The sequence below is a fragment of the Oncorhynchus masou genome, chromosome 6 (assembly GCF_036934945.1).
Source record: "Oncorhynchus masou masou isolate Uvic2021 chromosome 6, UVic_Omas_1.1, whole genome shotgun sequence".
Classification (NCBI taxonomy): domain Eukaryota; kingdom Metazoa; phylum Chordata; class Actinopteri; order Salmoniformes; family Salmonidae; genus Oncorhynchus; species Oncorhynchus masou.
The window spans coordinates 768531-786008 of record NC_088217.1 but is presented as its reverse complement, the minus strand read 5'-3'; the positions used below and the strand labels follow the sequence as shown (position 1 = coordinate 786008).

At 43.0% G+C, this 17478-nt stretch overlaps 1 protein-coding gene across 1 annotated transcript in view; it reads right to left on the bottom strand.

Annotated features, from left to right (window-relative positions):
- Positions 1–2515: 2515 nt before the first annotated feature.
- Positions 2516–17478, bottom strand: part of cfap92 (cilia and flagella associated protein 92 (putative)) — a 213822-nt gene continuing 198859 nt past the window's right edge. The window contains exons 15-18 of the mRNA XM_064967364.1: positions 11140–11296; positions 8623–8849; positions 4911–5089; positions 2516–3714 (exon numbers count right to left, since the gene is read on the bottom strand). Of these exons, the coding sequence (XP_064823436.1) occupies positions 3516–3714; positions 4911–5089; positions 8623–8849; positions 11140–11296 (762 nt within the window). The 3' untranslated portion in view covers positions 2516–3515. The remainder of the gene's footprint in view (positions 3715–4910; positions 5090–8622; positions 8850–11139; positions 11297–17478) is intronic.

Here is a 17478-nt window from a genome sequence, read left to right as displayed (position 1 = left end):
TCAGCCCCTTTACTTTCAGTGCAGCAAACTCTCTCCAGAAGTTCAGTGAGGATCTCTGAATGATCCAATGTTGACCTAAATGACTAATGATGATAAATACAATCCACCTGTGTGTAATCAAGTCTCTGTATAAATGCACCTGCACTGTGATAGTCTCAGAGGTCCGTTAAAAGCGCAGAGAGCATCATGAAGAACAAGGAACACACCAGGCAGGTCCGAGATACTGTTGTGAAGAAGTGTAAAGCTGGATTTGGATACAAAAAGATTTCCCAAGCTTTAAACATCCCAAGGAGCACTGTGCAAGCGATAATATTGAAATGGAAGGAGTATCAGACCACTGCAAATCTACCAAGACCTGGCCGTCCCTCTAAATTTTCAGCTCATACAAGGAGAAGACTGATCAGAGATGCAGCCAAGAGGCCCATGATCACTCTGGATGAACTGCAGAGATCTACAGCTGAGGTGGGAGACTCTGTCCATAGGACAACAATCAGTCGTATATTGCACAAATCTGGCCTTTATGGAAGAGTGGCAAGAAGAAAGCCATTTCTTAAAGATATCCATAAAAAGTGTTGTTTAAAGTTTGCCACAAGCCACCTGGGAGACACCAAACATGTGGAAGAAGGTGCTCTGGTCAGATGAAACCAAAATTGAACTTTTTGGCAACAATGCAAAACGTTATGTTTGGCGTAAAAGCAACACAGCTCATCACCCTGAAGACACCATACCCACTGTCAAACATGGTGGTAGCAGCATCATGGTTTGGGCCTGCTTTTCTTCAGCAGGGACAGGGAAGATGGTTAAAATTGATGGGAAGATGGATGGAGCCAAATACAGGACCATTCTGGAAGAAAACCTGATGGAGTCTGCAAAAGACCTGAGACTGGGACGGAGATTTGTCTTCCAACAAGACAATGATCCAAAACATAAAGCAAAATCTACAATGGAATGGTTCAAAAATAAACATATCCAGGTGTTAGAATGGCCAAGTTAAAGTCCAGACCTGAATCCAATCGAGAATCTGTGGAAAGAACTGAAAACTGCTGTTCACAAATGCTCCTCATCCAACCTCACTGAGCTCGAGCTGTTTTGCAAGGAGGATTGGGAAAAAATGTCAGTCTCTCGATGTGCAAAACTGATAGAGACATACCCCAAGCGACTTACAGCTGTAATCGCAGCAAAAGGTGGCGCAACAAAGTATTAACTTAAGGGGGCTGAATAATTTTGCACGCCGAATTTTTCAGTTTTTGATTTGTTAAAAAAGTTTGAAATATCCAATAAATGTCGTTCCACTTCATGATTGTGTCCAACATGTTGTTGATTCTTCACAAAAAAATACAGTTTTATATCTTTGTGTTTGATGCCTGAAATGTGGCGAAAGGTCACAAAGTTCAAGGGGGCCGAATACTTTCGCAAGGCACTGTATACAATTATCTTATCTCTGTGTCTTTACTTTTATAGGTGAACAGATGATCTCTGCATGTGTGGTTCCCACCGTGAAGCATGGAGGAGGAGGTGTGGGGGTGCTTTGCTGGTGACACTGTATGTGATTTATTTAGAATTCAAGGCACAACCAGCATGTCTACCACAGCATTCTGCAGAGATACACCATCCCATCTGGTTTGCTCTTAGTGGAACTATCATTTGTTTTTCAACAGGACAATGACCCAACACACCTCCAGGCTGTTTAAGGGCTATTTGACCAAGAAGGAGAGTGATGGAGTGCTGCATCAGATGATCTGGCCTTCACAATCACCCGACCTCAACCCAGTTGAGATGGTTTGGGATGAGTTGGACTACAGAGTGAATCACAGACAGTGTCACCAGCCAAGCACCCCCACACCATGCTTCACGGTGGGACCCACACATGCGGAGATCACCTGTTCACCTACTCTGCGTCTCAAAAGACCCAGCGGTTAGATCCAAAAATCTCAAATTTGGACTCATCAGACCAGAGTGAAGGAAATGCAGCCAACTAGTGGTGCATATGTGAGAACTCCTTCAAGACTGTTGGAAAAGCATTCCTCATGAAGCTGGTTGAGAGGATTCCAAGAGTGTGCAAAGCTGTCATCAAGGAAAAGGGTGGCGACTTTGAAGAATTTGAAATATATTTTTCATTATTTGGTTACTACATGATTCTATATGTGTTATTTCATAGTTTTGATGTCTTCACTATTATTCGACAATGTAGAAAAGAGAAAAAAAGAGAGAAAATAAAGAAAAGCCCTTGAATGAGTAGGTGTGTCCAAACTTTTGACTGGTACTGTATGTCACATTGGCTGTCTTTTCCAGACTTTCCACTTTGGTTGAATAGGTATCCACGTTAGCAGTGAGCACTTCCAATGATTCAATTACCCGTTTTAATTGTAAATCAAAGGCAGAGGTAATCCCTCACAAATATTCTCTCGTTTAGTAGTTTTCAACTCTTTCTGTTGGTGTTGAGAGCAGCCATGTTCCCGCTGTTGAATTGTGGACAGAGAAATTCTAGCTGCTGGAGCGTAATAGACCTGCTAGTTATTTCTTGTCCCACATCTTAATATGATGTTTAGTATTGACAGGTTGCAAAAGAAAGCCATGAAAAGGCCACTCGCTTCAACGCTACCGGAACCTTTCCTCAATATTTATTTCATCCATTTTTTATATCTCTAATATATTCTGTACCGTGATGAACTAAGTGAAAGGGTGTGTTCTGTTGTTCTACGGCTGTGTTGTGTTCTATTGTTCTAGGTGCTGCTTCAAGAACAACTACTGGATGACTCAGCTGCAGAAGAGTGGGTAGAACAGAAAACATGGGAGGCTAATTGTTTACAGCCAGTAGAGTTTTACAGCTCATCACTACAGCAGAGTTGTATGTGTTGCAGAAATCCCACCAGTCAGTCAGCCACATCATCGCATGTCATATTGCCACATTATACAAGCTATTTTAATTACTTACATTTCATATGCTTTGTGCCAGTTACTCAACACATTCAGAGAGCAGGGGTTTTCTGGGCGTGCCGCCTAAGACCCTTTTTGATCCAGAAAAAACTCTTGTTTTATTAGATGAATGAATGTAGTGGATGTTTGTACGTAATGAAGCTCTATTGGTTCCAGATTCTCTCAAGAAAATCACCAGGGATGTTCATTTAATACTGTATATACCATTTATAACAACACACACAAGTGACTATAATGACCTTACCTGGGTCCCATTGCACCCTGTTTCCCAGATCAAAAGTAGTGCACTACATAGCATATAGGGTGCCATTTGGGATGCTGACTCTTCTTTTAGTACTGATGATTCTACTGACACTACTGAAGAGGTTGTTATGAAATGAACAGTGGTGGTTGGAACATACTGGCCATTTATTATATTAAAGTGTTGATTTTTCACATTTGTCATCCATAGTGCAGTGGTGTGGTTTCAGTCTGAGGTTACATCTCAAATGGCACCCGATTCCCTATACAGTACCAACGTTTGGCCAAAGTAGTGCACTGTATAGGGTGCCATTTGGGACTCACACAAGGGGTTTTCCTCAGTTGATGTGCAGGGTGACATCCCTATAGGTCCGAGTCTCTACGATGCTCTGGGCTGGCTGGGATTGGCTGGTTCCAGCAGTTTGTCTGGTGTCATAGGGGGCTGGGTGTTTCTGGAAAACGTGGATACGCCTCTCTTTGTCTGTTAGGGGAGGAGCTGACCTCTTGTACTGGAACGACCTCTGCCTCAGGAACTCCCTTCAGGAAGTGACATCACACTTATGTTTCATGGTCCTTTAAAACAAATCTGCGGCACCTATAGCTCTCAGCTTGGGCCTCTATTTATTTTTCACTAACATTTCCTGTTACTAAATACAACTACAAGACAGTGATATAGATTAGTATCTATACAGTTATTTACTACATTTGTCAAATCTGAGATTCTATTGTGACTAATGTTAGTGTGTATAGTAATAAAGATTGTGAGGTAACATACATGAACTGGTACTTGTAGAGTCAGGAGTGTTAGGGTTAGGGAGTGTTAGGGTTAGAGTCAGGAGTGTTAGTGTTAGGGAGGGTTAGGGAGTGTTAGGGTTAGAGTCAGGAGTGTTAGGGTTAGAGTCAGGATTATTAGGGTTAGAGTCAGGAGTGTTAGGGTTAGGTAAAGGTTAGAGTCAGGATTGTTAGGGTTAGAGTCAGGAGTGTTGAGTGTAGGGTTAGGCTAGGGGGAAGTGTTAGCTTTAGGTAACATATATAAAGTGATACTTGTTGTAGTGTCAGGAGGGTTCGGGATTAGGCTCGGGGGGGGAAGTGTTAGCTTTAGGTAACTTCCATAAAGTGGTACTTGTTGTAGTGTCAGGAGGGTTAGGGGTTAGGCGAGGGGGGAAGTGTTAGCGTTAGGTAACATACTCTACATAATGTGTTACTTGTTGTAGTGTGATGGTTGTCGTGGTAATGTATGTGAAGTGTTGCTTGTTGTCGAGAGGGTGGTCATGGTAACTTACGTAAAGTGGTACTTGTTGTAGTGTGATGGTTGTCGTGGTAATGTATGTGAAGTGTTGCTTGTTGTCGAGAGGGTGGTCATGGTAACTTACGTAAAGTGGTACTTGTTGTAGTGTGATGGTTGTCGTGGTAATGTATGTGAAGTGTTGCTTGTTGTCGAGAGGGTGGTCATGGTAACTTACGTAAAGTGGTACTTGTTGTAGTGTGATGGTTGTCGTGGTAATGTATGTGAAGTGTTGCTTGTTGTCGAGAGGGTGGTCATGGTAACTTACGTAAAGTGGTACTTGTTGTAGTGTGATGGTTGTCGTGGTAATGTATGTGAAGTGTTGCTTGTTGTCGAGAGGGTGGTCATGGTAACTTACGTAAAGTGGTACTTGTTGTAGTGTGATGGTTGTCGTGGTAATGTATGTGAAGTGTTGCTTGTTGTCGAGAGGGTGGTCATGGTAACTTACGTAAAGTGGTACTTGTTGTAGTGTGAGGGTTGTCGGGGGATGGTGTTCTTATCCCTGCTCAGACTGTGGTCCGGGAACGGTCCTGGGGCGAAGGACGAGCTCTCCTCTCTCACCACCGCCATACGGCCTGACCTGGAGACCTGCTGGGGTTGTTGCAGTACTGACAGTACCGGCATGGGCTGTGATACAACACACACACATTGTCATACAGTAAGTACACACACACAACCATTACCATACAAACACCAGTGATGATGGGTAATTTTTTTTTACTATGTTTGATCGTTTTCTGCTTATAATTTCCAACATTTAGAAGGTTTGTGGATGCTTCTCTTCTGTCATTACTTGATGCTGTTGAATACTAAATAAATCAAATCTAATGTTATTGGTCACATACACATATTTATCAGATGTTATTGCAGGTGTAGCAAAATGCTTATGTTCCTAGCTCCAACAGTGCAGTAATATCTAACAATTCAAACAATACACATAAATATAAAAGTTCAATTATGGAATTAAGACATTTTTAAATATTACTACGAGCAATGTCGGAGTGGCATTGACTAAAATACAGTAGAATAGAATACAGCAAATAAACTCAGCAAAAAAAGAAACGGCCCTTTTTCAGGACCCTGTCTTTCAAAGATAATTTGTAAAAATCCAAATAACTTTACAGATTTTCATTGTAAAGGGTTTAAACACTGTTTTCCATTAACCATAATGAACATGCACCTTTGGAACGATCATTAAGATACTAACAGCTTATAGACGGTAGGCAATTAAGGTCACAGTTATGAAAACTTAGGACACTAAAGCCTTTCTATGGACTCAGAAAAACACCAAAAGAAAGATGCCCAGGAGCCCAGCTCATCTGCATGAACGTGCCTTAGGCATGCTGCAAGGAGGCATGAGGACTGCAGAAGTGGCCAGGACAGTAAACTGCAATGTCCGTACAGTGAGACGCCTAAGACAGTCCTACAGGGAGACAGGACGGACAGCTGATCGTCCTCGCAGTGGCAGACCACGTGTAACAACACCTGTACCGGTGTTACACCAGGAACGCACAATCCCTCCATCAGTGATTAGACTGTCCGCAATAGGCTGAGAGAGGCTGGACTGGGGGCTTGTAGGCCTGTTGTAAGGCAGGTCCACACCAGACATCACCGACAACATCGCCTATGGGCACGAAACCACCATTGCTGGACCAGACAGGACTGGCAAAAAGTGCTATTCATTAACGAGTCGCGGATTTGTCTCACCAGGGATGATGGTCGGATTCACTAACCCTAACAAGTCGAAGGAATGAGCGTTACACCGAGACCTGTACTCTGGAGCGATTTGGAGGTGGAGGGTCCGTCATGGTCTGGAGCGGTGTGTCACAGCATCATCGGACTGAGCTTGTTGTCACTGCAGGCAATCTCAACACGGTTCGTTATAGGGAAGACATCCTCCTCCCTCATGTGGTACCCTTCCTGCAGGCTCATCCTGACATGACCCTCCAGCATGACAATGCCACACCAGATACTGACTGTTACTTTTGATTTGGATCCCCCCTTTGTTCATGGTAAAATTATTCAATTTCTGTTAGTCACATGTCTGTGGAACTTTACAATACACCTTAGCCAAATAAATTTAAACTCAATTTCTGACACTTAATTTGAGTAAAAATCCCTGTTTTCAGTCAGATAGGATCACCACTGTATTAAAAGAATGTGAAATGTCAGAATAATAGTAGAGAGAATGATTTATTTAAGCTTTTCTTTCATCACATTCCCAGTGGGTCAGAAGTTTACATACACTCAATTAGTATTTGATAGCATTGCCTCTAAATTGTTTAACATGGGGCAAACGTTTTGGGTCGCCTTCCACAAGCTTCCCACAATAAGTTGTGTGAATTTTGTCCCATTCCTCCTGACCGAGCTGGTGTAACTGAGTCAGGGTTGTAGGCCTCCTTACTCGCACACGCTTTTTCAGTTCTGCCCACAAATTTTCTATGGGATTGAAATCAGGGCTTTGTGATAACCACTCCAATACATTGACTTTGTTATCCTTAATAAGCCATTTTGCCACAACTTTGGAAGTATGCTTGGGGTCATTGTCCATCTGGAAGACCCATTTGCAAACAAGCTTCCTGACTGATGTCTTGAGATGTTGCTTCAATATATCCACATAATTTCCCTACCTCGTGATGACTTCTATTTTGTGAAGTGCACCAGTCCTTCCTGCAGCAAAGCACCCCCACAACATAATGCTGCCACCCCTGTGCTTCACGGTTGGGATGGCGTTCTTTGGTCATTATGGCCAAACAGCTCTACTTTTGTTTCATCAGACCAGAGGGCATTTCTCCAAAAAGTATCATCTTTGTCCCCATGTTCAGTTGCAAAAAGTAGTCTAGCTTTTTTATGGCGGCTTTGGAGCAGTGGCTTCTTCCTTGCTGAGCGGCCTTTCAGGTTATGTCAATATAGGACTTGTTTTACTGTGGATATAGATACTTTTGTACCCGTTTCCTCCAGCATCTTCACAAGGTCCTTTGCTGTTGTTCTGGGATTGATTTGCACTTTTCGCACCAAAGTATGTTCATCTCTAGGAGACAGAACGCGTCTCCTTCCTGAGCGGTGTGACGGCTGCGTGGTCCCATGGTGTTTATACTTGCCTACTATTGTTTGTACAGATGAACGTTGTACCTTCAGGCATTTGGAAATTGCTCCCAAGGATGAACCTGACTTGTGGAGGTCCACAACTTTCTTCTGAGGCCTTTTATTGTTCCCATCACAAGGTGCAGCTCTGTAATGATCATGCTGTTCAATCAGCTTGTTGATATGCCACACCTGTCAGGTGGATGGAGTATCTTGGCAAAGGGGAAATGCTCACTAACAGGGATGTTACCAAATTTGTGCACAACATTTGAGATAAATAAGCTTTTTGTGCATATGAAACATTTCTGTGATATTTTTTTCTGCTCATGAAACATGAGACCTACACTTTACATGTTGCATTTTAAATTTTGTTCAGTGTCGTTGACATTGGTCAAGTTTTATCTTTCATTTCTGCTTCTCTAGTGGATCGAGGACGCTTAGGGAGCGGGGAGATTTTTTGTGCAAAATGTCCAAATTACATAAATTCCACCGGTTTTAAGGAAGTAAAAAAGAAATCCAACATTCTGGTAGTATATCAGTTTGTCTTGGATGCACATTATGTGGTAAAAAATTCTATACTGTCAGCTTTTATTTCACTGAAAGAAATTGCATGTTTAGGCTATACAACAGGTCCCTAAATATGCCTTCTTACAGTATTCTCTCAAGATGCTGAAAGAAAGAAATCATATTTCTCCACTTCTGTTCGCGAGACAAAATTAACATTTTTCTGCAAGAAACAGTTCATTGTTCAGGAGTTAATTCTATAATAGGCTACAATTGAAGCCGAAAGTCAGCGGCCAGACATCAGCTCCTATTCCAACTAGGCTACTGTTCCCATCTGAGCTTGAAATGAGGGAGTACGGCCGTGTCTGACACACACGCTATCACACATCTCTGGCTCAAGGAGCAAGAGAACACACTGTATTTCAGGGGAAGAACATGATGTCATGTTCTGTAATTCCTCCTCAACATTACTTTTGGTTTTCTGTGATTGTCTATTCATGGGGGCAGGAGTGATTCCTGACGCAGTGTTCACCTGAACAGGTAAATCTCCTGTCCCTACACCTGTTCCCTACCTTGAGAGTGAGGCCAGGTTTCCTGAGGGAGTATTTCATTGGTCGATCCTTCAGTATATCATGCAGCTTCCCTGGGTCGGCCCCGCCCATGTGGCAGCTGAACTGTGGGACTCGCACGTGGCTGCAGTTTGGCGCGGGAGTGTGTCCTGCGTCAGGCAGCACCTTCCTCAGCCAGCGGTAGTACTGAGACTGGGCTCCCTGTAGCTGCTCCCTCTGCAGACGCTCTCCTGGGGAGGAAACACAGGTAGGAGCATATTATAATGAATGTTTCACAATGCCGTGCCCTACTGAACGCCGTGCCCTATTGAAAACTGTATCCTTCTGAACACTGTAACCTACTAAAAGCTGGGCCATACTGAACACTGTAACCTACTGAACACTGTAACCTACTGAACACTGTAGCCTACTGAACACTGAATACTACTGAACACTAACCTACTAAAGGGTGTATCCTACTGAATGCTGTATCCTATTGAACAGTGTATTCTACTAAATGTTGTATCCTACTGAACACTGGGCTATACTGTAACCTGCTGAACGCCGTATCTTACTGAACACTGACCTACTGAACGCTGTATCCTACTGAACGCTGTGACCTGCTAAACTCTGTGTTCTACTAAATGCTGGGCTTTACTGAACACTGTATCCAACTAAACAGTGGGCTTTACTGAACGCTGAATCCTACTAATCGCTGGGCCATAATGAACGCTGTAACCTACTGAACACTGTATCCTACTGAATAATGTATTCTGCTAACGCTGTGCCATACTGAATGCCGTGCCCTACTGAATACTGTAACCTACTAAAAGCTGGGCCATACTGAACACTGTAACCTACTGAACAATGCAACCTACAGAATGCTGTATCCTACTGAATGCTGGGCCATACTGAATGCTGTATCCTACTGAACAATGTAACCTACTAAACACTGGGCCATACTGAATGCTGTATTCTACTGAACGCTGTATGTATCCTACTGATCGCTGGGCTATACTGAATGCTGTATCCTACTGAAAAATGTAACCTACTAAACACTGGGCCATACTGAATGCTGTATTCTACTGAACACTGGGCCATACTGAATGCTGTATCCTACTGAACACTGGGCCATACTGAATGCTGTATTCTACTGAACGCTGTATCCTACTGAACACTGGGCCATACTGAATGCTGTATTCTACTGAACGCTGTATCCTACTGAACACTGGGCCATACTGAACGCAGTGCAGTACTTAACACTGTGCCCTACTACTACATGGCCCTGGTAACTATGAAATAACACAGATGGAATCATGTAGTAACCAAAAAAGTTTTAAACAAATCAAAATAGATTTTAGATTCTTCAAAGTAGCCACCATTCCTTCGCCTTGATGACAGCTTTGCACACTCTTGGCATTCTCTCAACCAGTTTAACCTGGAATGCTTTTCCAACAGTCTTGAAGGAGTTTCCACATAAGCTGAACACTTGTTAGCTGGTTTTCCTTCACTCTGTGGTCCAAATCATCCCGAATTGGGTTGAGGTTGGGTGATTGTGGAGGCCAGGTGATCTGATGCAGCACTCCATCACTCTACTTCTTGGTCAAAAAGCCCTTAACACTTTTTTGGTTACTACATGATTCCATATGTTATTTCATAGTTTTGATGTCTTCACTATTATTCTACAATGTAGAAAATAGTTTAAAAAAACAAAGACAAACCCTTGAATGGGTAGGTGTGTCCAAACCATAGACTGATACTATACATGGCCCTGCTGTGGAGCGGTCCCTACCTGGTCCCTACTTGTGAAGTGGATGGTGACAGGTAGGACAGAGCTGAATACAGTTATGGTAACTACCCTGGTAGGTGTATAGTAACTACAGAGACGGGGTGGGGGTCTGGTACATGGCAGGTGTATAGTAACTATAGAGACGGGGTGGGGGTCTGGTACATGGTAGGTGTATAGTAACTACAGAGACGGGGTGGGGGTCTGGTACATGGTAGGTGTATAGTAACTACAGAGACAGGGTGAGGGTCTGGTACATGGTAGGTGTATAGTAACTACAGAGACGGGGTGGGGGTCTGGTACATGGTAGGTGTATAGTAACTACAGAGACAGGGTGAGGGTCTGGTACATGGTAGGTGTATAGTAACTACAGAGACAGGGTGAGGGTCTGGTACCTGGTAGGTGTATAGTAACTACAGAGACAGGGTGAGGGTCTGGTACCTGGTAGGTGTATAGTAACTACAGAGACAGGGTGAGGGTCTGGTACCTGGTAGGTGTATAGTAACTACAGAGACGGGGTGAGGGTCTGGTACCTGGTAGGTGTATAGTAACTATAGAGACGGGGTGGGGGTCTGGTACCTGGTAGGTGTATAGTAACTATAGAGACGGGGTGGGGGTCTGGTACCTGGTAGGTGTATAGTAACTATAGAGATAGGGTGAGGGTCTGGTACCTGGTAGGTGTATAGTAACTATAGAGATAGGGTGAGGGTCTGGTACCTGGTAGGTGTATAGTAACAGGGCTGAAGGTGTGTTACCTGCCAGGTGTATAGTAACAGGGGGGACAGGACTCAAGACTGGTGGGGGTGTGATGTAGAGCTCCATGTCATTGTAGCGGTGTAGCCAGGGTCGGATGTCTCTCTGAGGCAGGGTGGGTCTCTGGGTGTTGCCATGGAGCACATTCTCTCTCCAGGGCTACGGAGGTAGAGACATTACACATTAAGATGCCACACATAGCTGTTTTAAAAACATCACTAACCATAACCCCAACCCTATAGAGATATACATCACTAACCATAACCCTAACCCTATAGAGGTATATATCACTAACCATAACCCCAACCCTATAGAGGTATATATCACTAACCATAACCCCAACCCTATAGAGATATACATCACTAACCATAACCCCAACCCTATAGAGATATACATCACTAACCATAACCCCAACCCTATAGAGATATACATCACTAACCATAACCCCAACCCTATAGAGATATACATCACTAACCATAACCCCAACCCTATAGAGATATACATCACTAACCATAACCCTTTAGAGGTATAAATCACTAACAATAACCCTATTGAGGTATATATCACTAACAATAACCCTATAGAGGTATATACAGTTCCTTGCGAAAGTATTCGGCCCCCTTGAATTTTGCGGCCTTTTGCCACATTTCAGGCTTCAAACATAAAGATATAAAACTGTATTTTTTTGTGAAGAATCAACAACAAGTGGGACACAATCATGAAGTGGAACGACATTTATTGCATATTTCAAACTTTTTTAACAAATCAAAAACTGAAAAATTGGGCGTGCAAAATTATTCAGCCCCTTTACTTTCAGTGCAGCAAACTCTCTCCAGAAGTTCAGTGAGGATCTCTGAATGATCCAATGTTGACCTAAATGACTAATGATGATAAATACAATCCACCTGTGTGTAATCAAGTCTCCGTATAAATGCACCTGCACTGTGATAGACTCAGAGGTCCGTTAAAAGCGCAGAGATGTGAGCGCAGAGGTGTGTTCCATGAAGAACAAGGAACACACCAGGCAGGTCCGAGATACTGTTGTGAAGACGTTTAAAGTCGGATTTGGATACAAAAAGATTTCCCAAGCTTTAAACATCCCAAGGAGCACTGTGCAAGCGATAATATTGAAATGGAAGGAGTATCAGACCACTGCAAATCTACCAAGACCTGGCCGTCCCTCTAAACTTTCAGCTCATACAAGGAGAAGACTGATCAGAGATGCAGCCAAGAGGCCCATGATCACTCTGGATGAACTGCAGAGATCTACAGCTGAGGTGGGAGTCCATAGGACAACAATCAGTCGTATATTGCACAAATCTGGCCTTTATGGAAGAGTGGCAAGAAGAAAGCCATTTCTTAAAGATATCCATAAAAAGTGTCGTTTAAAGTTTGCCACAAGCCACCTGGGAGACACACCAAACATGTGGAAGAAGGTGCTCTGGTCAGGTGAAACCAAAATTGAACTTTTTGGCAACAATGCAAAACGTTATGTTTGGCGTAAAAGCAACACAGCTCATCACCCTGAACACACCATACCCACTGTCAAACATGGTGGTGGCAGCATCATGGTTTGGGCCTGCTTTTCTTCAGCAGGGACAGGGAAGATGGTTAAAATTGATGGGAAGATGGATGGAGCCAAATACAGGACCATTCTGGAATTCTGATGGAGTCTGCAAAAGACCTGAGACTGGGACGGAGATTTGTCTTCCAACAAGACAATGATCCAAAACATAAAGCAAAATCTACAATGGAATGGTTCAAAAATAAACATATCCAGGTGTTAGAATGGCCAAATCAAAGTCCAGACCTGAATCTGGGGCGGCAGGGTAGCCTAGTGGTTAGAGTGTTGGACTAGTATCCGGAAGGTTGCAAGTTCAAACCCCCGAGCTGACAAGGTACAAATCTGAACAGGCAGTTAACCCACTGTTCCACTAACCCACTGTTCCTAGGCCGTCATTGAAAATAAGAATTTGTTCTTAACTGACTTGCCTTGCTTAAATAAAGGTAAAAAATAATAATAATAGTAATAATTAAAAAAATCCAATTGAGAATCTGTGGAAAGAACTGAAAACTGCTGTTCACAAATGCTCTCCATCCAACCTCACTGAGCTTGAGCTGTTTTGCAAGGAGGAATGGGAAAAAATTTCAGTCTCTATGTGCAAAACTGATAGAGACATACCCCAAGCGACTTATAGCTGTAATCGCAGCAAAAGTTGGTGCTACAAAGTATTAACTTAAGGGGGCTGAATAATTTTGCACGCCCAATTTTTCAGTTTTTGATTTGTTAAAAAAGTTTGAAATATGCAATAAATGTCGTTCCACTTCATGATTGTGTCCCACTTGTTGTTGATTCTTCACAAAAAAATACAGTTTTATATCTTTATGTTTGAAGCCTGAAATGTGGCAAAAGGTCGCAAAGTTCAAGGGGGCCGAATACTTTCGCAAGGCCCTGTATCACTAACCATAACCCTATAGAGGTACAGTGGGGCAAAAAAGTATTTAGTCAGCCACCAATTGTGCAAGTTCTCCCACTTAAATAGATGAGAGAGGCCTGTAATTTTCATCATAGGCACACTTCAACTATGACAGACAAAATGAGGAAATAAAATCCAGAAAATCACATTGTAGGATTTTTAATGAATTTATTTGCAAATTATGGTGGAAAATAAGTATTTGGTCACCTACAAACAAGCAAGATTTCTGGCTCTCACAGACCTGTAACTTCTTCTTTAAGAGGCTCCTCTGTCCTCCACTCGTTACCTATATTAATGGCACCTGTTTGAAGTTGTTATCAGTATAAAAGACACCTGTCCACAACCTCAAGCAGTCACACTCCAAACTCCACTATGGCCAAGACCAAAGAGCTGTCAAAGGACACCAGAAACAAAATTGTAGACCTGCACCAGGCTGGGAAGACTGAATCTGCAATAGGTAAGCAGCTTGGTTTGAAGAAATCAACTGTGGGAGCAATTATTAGGAAATGGAAGACATACAAGTCCACTGATAATCTCCCTCGATCTGGGGCTCCACGCAAGTTCTCACCCCGTGGCGTCAAAATGATCACAAGAACGGTGAGCAAAAATCCCAGAACCACACGGGCGGACCTAGTGAATGACCTGCAGAGAGCTGGGACCAAAGTAACAAAGCCTACCATCAGTAACACACTGAGCCGCCAGGGACTCAAATCCTGCAGTGCCAGACGTGTCCCCCTGCTTAAGCCAGTACATGTCCAGGCCCGTCTGAAGTTTGCTAGAGAGCATTTGGATGATCCAGAAGAAGATTGGGAGAATGTCATATGGTCAGATGAAACCAAAATATAACTTTTTGGTAAAAACTCATCTCGTCGTGTTTGGAGGACAAAGAATGCTGAGTTGCATCCAAAGAACACCATACCTACTGTGAAGCATGGGGGTGGAAAAATCATGCTTTGGGGCTGTTTTTCTGCAAAGGAACCAGGATGACTGACGTGTAAAGGAAAGAATGAATGGGGCCATGTATTGTGAGATTTTGAGTGAAAACCTCCTTCCATCAGCAAGGGCATTGAAGATGAAACGTGGCTGGGTCTTTCAGCATGACAATAATCCCAAAAACATCGCCCGGGCAATGAAGGAGTGGCTTCGTAAGAAGCATTTCAAGGTCTTGAAGTGGCCTAGCCAGTCTCCAGATCTCAACCCCATAGAAAATCTTTGGAGGGAGTTGAAAGTCCGTGTTGCCCAGCAACAGCCCCAAAACATCACTGCTCTTGAGGAGATCTGCATGGAGGAATGGGCCAAAAGGTCAGCAACAGTGTGTGAAAACCTTTTGAAGACTTACAGAAAACATTTGACCTCTGCCACTGCCAACAAAGGGTATAAAACAAAGTATTGAGATAAACTTTTGTTATTGACCAAATACTTATTTTCCACCATAATTTGCAAATAAATTCATAAAAAATCCTACAATGTGATTTTCTGGATTTTTTTTCTCATTTTGTCTTTCATAGTTGAAGTGTACCTATGATGAAAATTACAGGCCTCTCTCATCTTTTTAAGTGGGAGAACTTGCACAATTGGTGGCTGACTAAATACTTTTTCCCCCCACTGTATATATCACTAACCATAACCCTATATAGGTATATATCACTAACCATAACCCTATATTGATATATATCACTAACCATAACCCTATAGAGGTATATATCACTAACCATAACCCTACAGAGGTATACATCACTAACTATAACCCTACAGAGGTATATATCACTAACCCATAACACAGTGTTTGGTATGTCACATGACCTCCTATCAAATACCAGAGACTACCTACCCTAACCTCATGCATTGATCTGATTTTCTGTATTATACCATTGCTGAACAGACCATAATATTGTGACCATAACCATGACCACCAAGGTTCCAAAGATACCCCTTAGGATTGTGGTCAAGAAAAATTTTAAAACATTTAATCATGATCTATTTCTAAATGATTTGGCTGCTGTACCCTGGGAGCTGATTTATGTAGAGGATTATTTAAATCACACTACAGAATGTTTTATTGATTTGCGCACTAAGGTAATGGACCATCATGCCCCCATAAGAGTACTGTTGGTACTCGTCCATCTCCATGGATTGATGATGAACTGGGTGAGGCTTTTTCTCAAAGAAATATGGCAAAAGTCTTAGCAGCCTATTCAAAATTAGAAATGATTGTAAAATGGTATTGAACACAGTTAAGGGTACATGGTACATCTATCTCATCATGCCCATCTAGTGTGGATGTTTTTTTTCCCTTTATTTAACTAGGCAAGTCAGTTAAGAACAAATTCTTATTTTCAATGACGGCCTAAGAACAGTGGGTTAACTGCCTGTTCAGGAGCAGAACGACAGATTTGTACTTTGTCAGCTCGGGGGTTTGAACTTGCAACCTTCCGGTTTTTAGTCCAACGCTCTAACCACTAGGCTACCCTGCCACCCCTATGATCCAATGGATTGATGATCATATTATGAGCAACAAGACCTGCTCTTTTAGTCTGCAAACAGTGTCAGTGGAGGAGGTGTTGAAAACCTATTGAAGTCATTACCTGATGGTAAATCTACAGGTTATGGTCTTATGGACATTTTTTTGCTTCGCTGTGCTGCTCCCCAGATTGCAGTTCCACTGAGATACATATTTAATTGGTCACTGGAAAAGGGGATGTTTGCAAATGTATGGAAGCATGCAAAACTGTGTCCTATTCTGAAAGACTGCAAAGAACCCATTACTCCTGCCAATAGTCAACCAATTAGTCTACACCCTCCACTCAGTAAGATATTGGAAGGTATTGTGAGTAGACAAATATGGGAGTACATGGAAAAGAACAATCTGATTACAGCCAATCAGCATGCTTATCGCAAAAACCATTCTACTAGCACTGCATTGATTGACATGACTGACCAGTGACTCAATGCTATGGATAATGGCAAGTTTGTGGGTGTACTATTTTTAGATTTCAGTGCAGCATTTGATTTAGTGGATCATGAAATAATTTTGACAACATTAATGCATCATGGTTTTAAGGAGGTAGTACTGAATTGGGTCCATCCCTCAAAGCTCATCAATAAGCTATGGATCCTGGGACTAAACACCTCGCTCTGCAACTGGATCCTGGACTTCCTGATGGGCCGCCCCCAGGTGGTGAGGGTAGATAGCAACACATCTGCCACACTGATCGTCAACACTGGAGCTCCATAGGGGTGTGTGCTCAGTCCCCTCCTGTATTCCCTGTTCACCCACGACTGCAAGGCCAGGCACGACTCCAACACCATCATTAAGTTTGCAGATGACACAACAGTGGTAGGCCTGATCACCAACAACGACGAGACAGCCTATAGGGAGGAGGTCAGAGACCTGGCCCGGGTGGTGCCAGAATAACAACCTATCCCTCAACATAACCAAGACTAAGGAGACGATTGTGGACTTCAGGAAAAGGAGGACCGAGAACACACACATTCTCATCGACGGGGCTTTAGTAGAGCAGGTTGAGAGCTTCAAGTTCCTTGGTGTCCACATCAACAACACATCAAGAACAAACTAAAATGGTCCAAACACACCAAGACAGTCGTGAAGAGGGCACGACAAAGCCTATTCCCCCTCAGGAAACTAAAAAGATTTGGCATGGGTCCTGAGATCCTCAAAAGGTTCTACAGCTGCAACAGCGAGAGAATCCTGACTGGTTGCATCACTGCCTGGTACAGCAATTGCTCGGCCTCTGACCGCAAGCCACTACAGAGGATAGTGTATACAGCCCAGTACATCACTGGGGCTAGATTGGCTGCCATCCAGGACCTCTACACCAGGCGGTGTCAGAGGAAGGCCCTAAA